The 12,038-nt window shown below is 40.2% G+C and overlaps 1 protein-coding gene across 1 annotated transcript in view; it reads left to right on the forward strand.

The window, feature by feature from the left end:
• The window catches only part of MCCC1 (methylcrotonyl-CoA carboxylase subunit 1), an 82,042-nt gene that overhangs the window by 25,190 nt on the left and 44,814 nt on the right, over positions 1-12,038 (forward strand). The window contains exons 5-7 of the mRNA XM_058662214.1: positions 5,209-5,330; positions 5,516-5,663; positions 5,734-5,855. Of these exons, the coding sequence (XP_058518197.1) occupies positions 5,209-5,330; positions 5,516-5,663; positions 5,734-5,855 (392 nt within the window). The remainder of the gene's footprint in view (positions 1-5,208; positions 5,331-5,515; positions 5,664-5,733; positions 5,856-12,038) is intronic.

A 12,038-nucleotide genomic window follows, 5' to 3' on the forward strand; every position in this document is an offset into this window, starting at 1 on the left:
CCCCTCCCCCCCTTAACTCTGACTTTCAAGTTAAAATACATAAAACTTTAAAAAACTGCTAAAATAAAAATTTGACTTAAGAGGGGGAAAAAAGTACAAAATGATAGCAAAATGTGACTCTCCAGCATTTTATCTTCATCTGGCATTTGGTGGTTTGTTATCAGAAGGATGTGGGGGAAACAAGATGGCAGTATAGGGTAAGGACACATTGAAATAGATGGAGAATCTTTAGCCAGGGTGAAGTGTAGAGGATGCGATCCTGGGAAATAGGAGAGGACAACGCCAGAGGGACACGTGGAGACCCATGGTACACAGGGAAACAGCAGAGACAGTGGAGCAATATTGCAGTGACTAGATACCCCAGTGGTAGTCAGCAGTCAGAGCGCCACCAGCAGCCAGGTGGGAAGGGAAGTTCACCAGGAACTCAGGAGGTAAATCCAGGCATAGAAGTACCCATCCTGCCCGGAGACACAATGAATATTACTGATGCTTCCCCTGTGAGGGAGCAAAAGCCTTTGTCAACCTCAGAGTTAACTGAGGGATGCACTGAAGAAACCAGGGATAAAGAAGTTAAAGAACTTGTGATAAAGCTGCTTAACAAAAAGAAACACATACAGGAATTCAAGGAATTTAAGGAATGTCATATAGGAAATAGCAACACTGAAGCAAAATCAAGCTGAATTATTAGAATTGAAGAACACAATGGATCAAAGTAAAAATTCAGTGGAAAACCTCAATAGTAGAATAAAGCAGGCAGAAGAAAAAATCTTAGAATTGAAAGATATTCCTTGCCACAATGGGGAAGCAATCAAAAAGCTAAAAGAGGAACTGAGCCAAGCTAACAAAAGTTATTCAAGAATTAAGGAACACTATTAACAGGCTAACTGTAAGAGTTATGGGAGTTCCAGAAGGTACAAAAAGAGAAGCTGGGTTTAAAAATGTATTCAGTGAAATGATAAATGAAAACTTTCCTAGTTTGGAGAAGGAATTGGGAAACAATACCGGAAGGGCACAGAACTCCTAATAGAGTTGCCAAAAGCGATCTTTGCCACAACACGTGACAGTAAAGCTAGCCTCTTTTGCACACAGGGAAAAGATCCTTGAATATACATGTGAAAAAATCAGTTAAGATGTAGAAGAAGCCCCACTGGACTCACTACTGACCTCTCAGAGGAAACCCTACAGGTTAGAAGAGAATGGAGTGGCATATTCCAGATTCTAAAAGGATTGCATCAGCCCAGAATAATGTACCCTGTGAAGCTTTCCTTTGTCTTTGAAAATGAAATAAAATACTTCCACAGTAAAGAAAAGCTCAAAGAATACACCTCTTTCCAGTCCTGCACTACAAATGATACTTAAAGTTGCTCTGTTAATAGAGAAAAGGAATAGCACCTACCAAAACCAAAGGCAAATGTGAAGAACATCCCAGTAATATAAGAACAGAAAGCTAAATCAAATAATTAACAACCTATTGCTAAAATGACAGGACCAAATTACTACCTATTTATATTAAACCTGAATGTAAAGGGCTTAAACTCATCAATCAAGTGCCATAGATTAGTGGACTGGATCTATAAGTACAGCCCAGGTATCTGATGCCTACAGGAGACACAGCTCGCCAATAAAGATATGTGGAAACTGAAAGTGAAAAAGATATTCCAGGCTAATGGAAAGGAAAAACGAGTTGGTGTAGCCATTCTTATATCAGATAATACATGCTTTGACATGAAAATTGTTAAGTGAGATAAAGAAGGACACCATAAAATGATTAAAGAATCCATTCAGCAATAAAAGATCATCTTGATAGTCTTAGGATGTTTTCTTTTTCATCTCTAAATTTATTTGGTTTTCTCTTCTTTTCTAATCTGACTATAAGTTTGTTTTTCTCATATTTAAAAAGTGGCTCTTTATTTTTTTAAAAAAATTTATTCATTTTTATTGGAAAGTCAGATATACAGAGAGGAGGAGAGACAGGAAGATCTTCCATCTGATGATTCGCTCCAAAAGTGACCACAACGGCCGGGTCTGCACCGATCCGGATCCAAAGCCAGGAGCCAGGAACCTCTTCCGGGTCTCCCACGCAGGTGCAGGGTCCCAAAACTTTGGGTTGTCCTCGACTGCTTTCCCAGGCCACAAGCAGGGAGCTGGATGGGAAGTGGAGCGCCGGGATTAGAACCAGCAAAAAAATGGCTCTTTATTGCTAAGGCCAGTACGGTGAACAACATGTCCAGCTGCTCTTTGGGGACATGACAACCAGTTCATTGAGGCCTGTAAAGACATCTAGTACCATGGAGGACAGAACTAATTGGACAGCTCTCCCAGAGAAGTGTCTGGGAGAATTGAGACTCAAAAGTGGACTATGTCAGGCAGTGGACCTTGGAAGGATTTCCTCAGCCTTGGAGCAATGAAATCAACAGTATCTCAGAACTATCAAAATCACTGAAGCAGTATCCTCAGAAAATGCTCCATATTGGGTACTCTGGCATGACATTGGGCGGCCTTCCCTGATTCCTGGGTAGTGATGCAGTTGTGTTGCTGGGAGCAGCCCTCTCTTCTTTCTCCACTTTGCCCAGATACCAGAAGAACAGGCGAGGTTGGAGGCAGTTATCTTGTCCATTGTCCGCCATTCCTCCACCCACCCCACCCTAATTGAAGATCCACATGGGCATGCATCCCTCTCAACTGTGTTAACATCATCAAAAATAAAATGAATTTTTTATTAAAAAACTCCAAAATGGTTATTTCTTGTTACAATTTATAGTTTTTTTAGTTTCAATTCCATTTATTTTTGCTGTGGTTTTTATAATTTCTTGCTTCCTGTTTAATTTTTCTTTTTAGTAAGTCCTTGAAATGCATTATTAGATCATTTATTTGAGATAATTGGATTTTTTGTAAGCACCTGATGTTATTAATGTCTCTTTCAACTACTATTTTTGCTACATCTCCTAGGTCTTGACTTTTTTTTAATGTTCATTTTCATTTCTTCAAAAAAGATTTTTAAAATTTTTTCAGTGACACGTCCTACAGTAGCATCATTTTCTTCAAAAAGGTTTTAAATTTACTTTTTCATTTCTTGAGCGACACATTGTTCATTCAGTAGCATGTTATTTAACTTCATGTAGTTGTAAATTTTCTATTTTTCTTCCTGTTGTTGATTTTGTTTTATGGCTTTTCATTTTAAGGATGTATAGTATCTGTAATAGAGACTGTCATATCCAGATGTGAAGATACAATGGGATGAAACTGTTAAATGTATCTTGACGGTAGGATGCTAGACTCTGCCCTTGTTCATACCTACAATGTCAGGATGCACTTTCATAGCAGAATGATGAACATAGAACTGTTTATGAAGGACTATACTATTATAATAATACAGGGGGAATCAGTGTAGGGGGAGGGGATTTGAGGAGGGACAAGGGGAAAACCCAGAGTCCATGGAACTGTAGCATAAAATCAAATACGTAAGTAAAACAAATAAATAGATATAAGTTGAGACACGATGTGGGTTTTTCTGATTATTTGAGTTTGCCAAACATCTGAAGTTACTCCTTTAATTTTGAGATGTTATTTGAACTTAATTATTTGGAAATACAGTTGACTGAACCTTTTCCTCTTTTTTCAGTCTCCTGAGTATAGTTATATTACAGATTTATTGTTTTAGGAGAGCAATGTGCCCTCAAGGTTATTGATGTTGGCTAGAGTTGTGTCTTCCCTCACTAAATCATCCAAGCCTGTCTGCCCTCTGCTTTCTTGTTTCCTTCCTTACTGCTGTCACTGTTTATTCTTAGAAATCTGGTCTTCCTTCAGCTGTTGATTTCCCTCTTCTCTTGGCTGAAAACCAGATCAGTAACTTTGTTCAAAATCTGAGTAACTTAGGAATGACTAGGGCAGGGGTGGGGGAGTGTGTGGTGGTTCTCTTCACATAAGGCTATGTGGACTTGAATACATTACACTTTTGCTGTGTTTCTAAACTTCTCTCTGGGACGATAACCTTGAAAGACAGGGACCTGAAGATAAATGAGATAACATTGTGCTGGTGCCCTCTCAGCCTTTAAATACTGTAGTTTCAGTTCTGGGCCAGTTTTACCAGAGATAGTAAACAAATCCCACTCTCATTACTCTCAAACTATTCTTTGACATTCTACTCTAATAGCAATATGATTTTCAGTTGAAATATTGTTTCTCCTATACTGTGTGATCAAGCAGTTCTGCTTCTAGGTATGCCTAAAATAATAGAAGGCAAGGACTTCAGTATACATAGCCACATTATTCACAACAGTTAAAATGTACCATGGAGCTGGTGCCATGGCATAGCACACTAAGCCTCCAGCTGTGCACCAGCGTACTATATAGGTACCAGTTTGAGTTCCAGCTGCTCCACTTCCCATCAAGCTCCCTGCTAATGGCCTAGGAAGGCCTTGGAGGATGGTTCAAGTCTTTGGGCCCCTGCTCCTACATGGGAGATTTGGAAGAAGCTCCTGGTTCCTGAATTTGGACCTGTCCAGTTCCTACTGTTGTAGCCATTTGGAAAGTGAACCAGCAGATGAAAGATCTCTCCCTTCCTCTCTTTCTGTAATTCTGCCTTTCAAATAAAAAACAAGTAAAATTTTAAAAAAATGACAATAATCTGTTAGCATGTGCATCAACAGATGAGCAAACAAAATGTGGAATTGTGCTTATGTGTGGTAGAATATTATTTGGCTTAAAGAAGAATGAAATTCTGATACATACTACAACATGAGTTACGCTAGAATACATGGCACTAAAATGAAATCAGCCATAGACACAGTCAAAATGCTAACTTACAGGAGGTACCTAATAGTCATTTCCATAGAATGAAATGGAGATTTCTACGGGCTAGGGAAACCAGGGAATGGGTAATTGTTTGGTGGATGGTGGTCCTGCTTGCAGCCTGCGATTGTGCTTGATGTTTCTGAATCATATGCTTAGGTGCTTAAAATAGTAAATGTTATGATATTTATGTATTATTACAATTTTAAAAATACAGGTTCTTCTGGTTTAGCCCCAATATCAGGACCGTAGTATGAGTGTTTAAGACATTTCTTCGGAAGCAGATTTTGATGCTGACTACAGTGTCCCCATCACGAGTGTAAGGAGAGGCCTACCCAGAGGACGACCACGTTACCTGCATCAAACCTGTGCTGGCTGAAAATTAACTAGCCAGTCTTTTGTGTTTCTCATTTTTAGGCCATCCATCCCGGATATGGTTTTCTTTCAGAAAACATGGAATTTGCCGAACTTTGTAAACAGGAAGGAATTATTTTTATAGGCCCTCCTTCATCTGCAATTAGAGACATGGGTATAAAGAGGTAAGAATTTTTATCTTTGTTAATGTAGCCACACGAATGTAGGTCAATTAAAAGAGGAGTTTTTTTTCCTCCTAGAAGCAGGCATTTTAAAGAGGGTGATTGTTATTTGCAGACTAGGCCGTTTTTGTATCTTTTTTGTATGAAACAGTTCATAGAATGAGAGTGTCTTGTCTTTAACTGCAAAGCACATCCAAATGCATAATGGCTGCTGCTGGGGTGCCCGTGGTGGAAGGTTATCACGGTGAGGAGCAGTCAGACCAGTTGCTGAAGGAGCACGCAAGGAGAATCGGTTACCCCGTCATAATTAAAGCCATCCGGGGCGGAGGAGGAAAAGTAAGTTTTGGAATGCTTGTGGAGTCTTTGTTTTCCTGTGCTGTGGTCCTCACCGTCTTCTCTCTCTTAGGGCATGAGGATCGTTAGGTCAGAAGAAGAATTTCAAGAGCAGCTGGAATCTGCACGGAGAGAGGCTAAGAAATCTTTCAATGACGACACTATGCTGATCGAGAAGTTTGTGGACACACCCAGGTGCCTTGAGCTGGTCTTTCTTACTCAGATTTTTTGAAATTTCATTATGCAAGTAATGCATTCACCTTCTATAAAGTATAAAATTTTGATGGTAGATCAGTTATTAAGTTCTGCTGACCCACTCCATGGTATAACCAGTGATTCTATCCAGAATCTATGTGATAGTATAGACTCTTCCAAATATTTTCTGTGCATATTTGGGCCTTTGTGTCCATGGGTTTACCTCTGTGGATTCAGCAAACCACAGATTCAAAATAGTAAAAAAAAAATGTCATTAACTTTTAGATTTTGAATTTGCCATGCACTGAGTAATGCACTGAATCCATAAATGAAGTAATATAAGGCATTGTATTAAGTACTGTATGTAATCCTGAGATGATTTAAAGTATATAGGATGCTATATGAGAGTTATGCATAAATGCTCATGCAGTTATATACGGTATAACATTACAATCAATGGTGGACCGTATATATGATAGTACATACCATGTGGGCTAGTGTATAGGTTTGCATAGATAGATTGTATGATGTTCTCACAACAAAATTTCCTAACGATGCGTTACTCAGAATGTATCCCTGTAGTTAAGAGATATAGCTATACTGTGCCCAAGAGATTTGAGTATATGCTGATTTTGGTATTTGAGGAGATGTCTGGAACCAATTCCCTGTGGTTATCAAGAAATGATGATATATATGTGCATGTCTATATATGTGTGTATGTATACATATGTGTATGTATATGTGTATGTGTATTCTATATACACAAAAGTACACACTAAAGAACAGTGAATAGAATCTTATACACTGATACAGACATCTTTTCATGTCAATAAATGTAGGTATTCCTAAGTTTTAGAATAAAGATTTATATATTTTTATCGGAAAGTCAGATTTACATAGAGAAGGAGAGACAGAAAAATCGTTCTTCTAGTTTACTCCCCAAGTGGCCACAGCAGCTCAAGTTGAGCTGATTCAAAGCTAGGAGCTTTTTCTGGTCTTCTGTGTAGGTGCAGAATCCCAAGGCCTTGGGCCATCCTTGACAGCTTTCCCAGGCCACAAACAGGGCCAGGAGCAACTGGGATACAAACTGCACCCATGCAGGATCCTGGTGCATGTAAGATGAGGACTTGAGGTACTAGGCTACCATGCTGGTCCCAGATTTTCCCAATTTTTATTGGTGCCTGGTTTTGAGTTAATTGAGGAATTTTGTGGAGACAGCCAGCTATTCCAGTGATTATAACTCATTGTCTACAGCATTTCTTAAAGATGTAATTCTCTTTTCAAAATTTTACATATTTGTTTGAATATGAGAGTTATAGAGAAAGAGAGATGGTGACTCATGCACAGAGAAAGAGATCTTCCATCAAGTGGTTCACTCTCCATATGACCACAATGGCCAGGGTTAGGTCAAGCTGAAATGAGGAGCCACAAAATTTTTCCGGGTCTCCCACTTGAGTAACCAGGTCCCCAGCAGTTGGACCATCTTCTGCTGCTTTCCCAGGCCATTAGCAGGGAGCTACATCAGAAGTGGAGCAGTTGGGATATGAACTGCCACCCATATATAGCATGCCAGCATCACAGGCAACAGCTTTATCTTGCTATACCACAGTGTTTCCAGTAAAAATAAATAAATCTTTAAAAAAAAAAGTATGAATGCATTACAAACTTCTGGAAAATACAGGATCTAGAAAACAAAGCAGCTCACAATCTTATTTACATAATAGAAATATGAACATTTCTGTGTATTTCTATTCTCTGTTTTCTTGTAATAACTTCTGACTATTGGGAGAGCCGTAATGCTTTAGATCCTACATAATTGCCTTTGCATTAATAGAGTGCCAGAAGATGGTCAAGATGATTATTGAGAAAAGCACATGCCAAGAAATTTTACACATCACAACTCTTGGCCTTTTCTGAAAGTGTACTGTATAAGAGAAACAAAAGAAATCAAATTATCTTCAGTTCTTCCATCTGTGTTCTCGATTAACATGTAAATAGAAAAATAAAGACATCAGAATTCTTACTAAATGTCAGAGACCTCTGAGGGAATGCATCTGGCACTGTCCATCTCTGCCTAACTAACCAGCCTCCAGCAATGGCTGAATTGGAGCAGCTGGAATGGGTTGCACCTCCTGGTTCTGAACCACTTCTGTATACCTGTCTCAGAACCTCTGAGTTAGATAGAACTGCACCGAAAAAGTCAGACACAAAAGTAGAAAAGAGTAAGAGTTGGATGAATGATAACAAAAATCATAATATGGAACACAGACCTGTAGTAGACGTCCCTTGTAAGCTACGTGAGCGAGAGCTGCGCTGGGCTCTTGGGATGGCCCCTGCATCTTCCCTTCATAAACTCAAGTCCCTGGTGTCCATGTCCCTTCGCTGGAGCAACTAGAATGTAAGGGAGAGTCCACAGAAGTGGTAGAATTTCACAAGTGGAATTTGAAAAACAAACAGTTCAGCTCTAACCTACGAAGAGCTTGGAAGTCATCACTCACATCCAAAACACAGGTAAAAGCTGAACAAAATCAAAATCAGTGGCTTTCAGACCCTCAGATAATCAGAGGCAGACAGCATACCACCACTCTAAAACCTGGATGGGTGTGTGATCCAGCGGTCATAACCCAGGGCAGTTTAATTGGAACTGAAGCTGCTGGAATTAGACTGTATAAGGGGGAATTGTGGCCAGTAGCTGAAGGTTGACCTTGAGCTAGTTTGAAAGTGAAAAACTCCTTGGAACTCAGTCTTTTAAAGGAAACCCCCCTTTCATGACTTCTATCTCCAAGAACCTCAGCAGGTTCTCACCATGGAGAACATTCATTGTAACCTTAAGCCAGACCGTCCTAACTCCAGGGAAATGATAGCAGTTTTTTATGTTTGAACTCCCTTTCCCCTTCCTGCCTCACGTAACGGAAGCAAAGAGAAAACAGACTAGAAAACACAGGCCCATTAACAGACCTTGTCATCTAGCAAATTTATCTTTCAAGTGGCAAGGAGAAATAAAAATTTGTGTACACTGAATTTAAGGAAATTTACCATCTGGAGGCCTTGCCAAGAGGTGGGCTAATGAAGTTTTTCAGAGAAAGTGAAAATGGCACAGATGAGGAACTGCTATCTTCATGAAGAAAGAAGACTTAGAGGAGAAGCAAGTAATGGGAACATAGAATCTCTTATTTTTCTTATTTTGAGTTGGCCTAATAGAGAGAAAACAGTTTGTTCAAAGTCGTGGTGACAGCAGTGTCTTTGCCGAAGATAGCTTCTGGGCAACAGAAAGAGAAGGAATGATCAAGAAGGCAAAGCCAAAAAGAAGTATTGCCTCCCTGGTGTTGGGCATATTGGAAAATGTTTTCAGTGGACCCTTCAGGCAAAATGCTGTATCAGGAAGATATATTCCTTGAAGTGGTTAATGAAGTTTGCTGCAGATCATCCATATGGAATGGAACTGACCTGTTGTGCCAAAGCAGCACGTTCACAGGACTTTGGGACTGGTTTATTATAGGAAATAGGAAGAAAAAACATTGGCTGAATACTCACATTTTGGGAAGTATAAAGTTTATTTAAAAGGTGAGGAAATCAGAGACATTATTAGGCCATCTTCAGGTGTGGAGTGGGCAAGGAGGGTAAAGGTGAGTGAGAGGCATTTCTGCTTCCGCCTTGTGTCTTAGGGAAGAGAGAGGACGCCCCTGCCGTTAGCCTGACTTCTTGTGTATCTGGGAAGGAGAGTGGCTGAGTGATACCATACCCCACATCATAGATGCAGAGGTAGGCAGACAAAGGCTCACTTCTGTATTGGGGTGGTGGGAAGCTGCAGTGAGAACAAATGAGAAGAAACCTGGGGGGAGTGCACTGTCATGGTCACCAGGTAGCCTGTGCTGGCTTCCCAAAGTGTTACATGCAATCATTATTAATATAATATATATAATATGTAGTATTTCTGCTTCATGATTTGACTATTTTGTATTCAGCATTAAAGTATCTTTCTATGGTTAAATGTTAGTATATCCTAAAACCACTAACAATCCATATATATTTCTTTTTTTTTTTTTTTTTTTTAAGATTTATTTATTTTATTACAGCCAGACATACACAGAGGAGGAGAGACAGAGAGGAAGATCCTCCGTCCGATGATTCACTCCCCAAGTGAGCCGCAACGGGCCGGTGCTGTGTCGATCCGAAGCTGGGAACCTGGAACCTCTTCCAGGTCTCCCACGCGGGTGCAGTGTCCCAAAGCATTGGGCCGTCCTCAACTGCTTTCCCAGGCCACAAGCAGGGAGCTGGATGGGAAGTGGAGCTGCCGGGATTAGAACCGGCGCCCATATGGGATCCCGGGGCTTTCAAGGCGAGGACTTTAGCCGCTAGAACACGCCGCCGGGCCCAATCCATATATATTTCTATAGTTTCTTAATTCTTCTGTGGATTAGCAGGGGTTTTATTTTTAAAACTAGAATTATAATTATACATTTTTTTTAAAGATTTATTCATTTTATTACAGCCAGTTATACACAGAGGAGGAGAGACAGAGAGGAAGATCTTCTGTCCGATGATTCACTCCCCAAGTGAGCCGCAACGGGCCACTGCAGCGCAGATCCGAAGCCGGGAACCTGGAACCTCTTCCAGGTCTCCCACGCGGGTGCAGGGTCCCAAAGCTTTGGGCCGTCCTCGACTGCTTTCCAGGCCACAAGCAGGGAGCTGGATGGGAGGTGGAGCTGCCGGGATTAGAACCGGTGCCCATATGGGATCCCGGGGCGTTCAAAGGCGAGGACTTTGGCCGCTAGGCCATGCCACCGGGCCCATAATTATACATTTTTAAATTGTTTTCTGATACAATTTAGTTCGCACTGGGCTCTCCCTCTCCCCTCCCCAAATTTCCTGCCCTTCCCTCTGTTCTTCCCTCCAGGTTCATGATGTGTGTCCTTCGTGAATTTTCCCAAGACCATCATGTTTCCACTGGAGTGTCTCCCAACCATGTAGGAGACTGTCATTTTGTTGTGGGTTCATTCTTGTATCCTGGGGCCCTAATGTAGGTACAGCGAGGATTAGATCTTCATTATTTATGGGCAGTACCAATAACAGTGATAAAGGGGACATTGACTATCTCAGGTGATTATAAACAATCAGCCTCTTATGGATGGTTGATTAATGAATTACATCACAAATTCTTGTTGCAGAAGGTACAGGTAAGTATGAAGTGACATAGAGCAAGATTCATATGTAATATACCTAGATTTGACATCATATTATCTTATATTAGAACAAACATATGATATCTGACCTCTTGGGATTGGCTCATTTCCCTTAGCATAATGGTCTCTAGTTTGGCTCATTTGGCCACAAAGTAATGTATTTCATTTTTTTTAAATCACCAAGTAGTATTCCATAGTGTAGATGAACCAGTTTCTTTATCCAGTCCTCTGTTGATGGACATTTAGGTTGCTTTCATGTTCTTGGCTATTGTTGATTGTGCTGCAATAAACATTGGGGTACATGTTGCTTTGTCATGTAACAAGCCTTTTGGATATATTCTTAGAAGTGGTATTGCTGAGTCATATGGTAGGTGAATTTTTAATTGTCTAAGTGTTCTCTGTACTGACTTTCATAGTGGCTGCACCAGCCTGCATTCCCACCAGCAGTGGAGTAGGGTTCCCTCTTCTCTGCAACCTTACCTGCAGGTGGTGTTGGTAGTTTTCTGTATATGGGCAATTCTTTCTGGTGTTAAGTGGAACCTCAGTATTGTCTTTATTTGGATTTCCCCTATCACCACTGCTATTTAATATAGTACTGGAAGTACTCACAAATGCTATTAGACAAGAAAAAGGAATCAGAGGAATTCAAATGGGGAAGGAAGAAATCAGATCATCTATGTTTGCAGATGAAATGATCCTATACATAGGAGAACCAGGAGACAAAAGAGCTAATATGAGAGTTTGGCAAAGTGGTAAGGTATAAGATAAATAAAAATGAATCAGTAGCCATAGTGTATGCAAACAACCCTAAGGCTGAAGAAGAACTAACCAGCATGGTGCCCTTCAAAATAACAGAGCAGAAAATGAAATACCTAGAAATAAACTTAACAAAGGATGTGGAAGACCTATACAAGGAAAACTACAGAACATTAAAACAAGAAAAAGAAAAAAAACTTCAAGAAGTGGAGAAAAATACCTTGTTCCTGGATGGGCAGGGTAA

The sequence above is a fragment of the Ochotona princeps genome, chromosome 3 (assembly GCF_030435755.1).
Source record: "Ochotona princeps isolate mOchPri1 chromosome 3, mOchPri1.hap1, whole genome shotgun sequence".
Lineage (NCBI taxonomy): Eukaryota > Metazoa > Chordata > Mammalia > Lagomorpha > Ochotonidae > Ochotona > Ochotona princeps.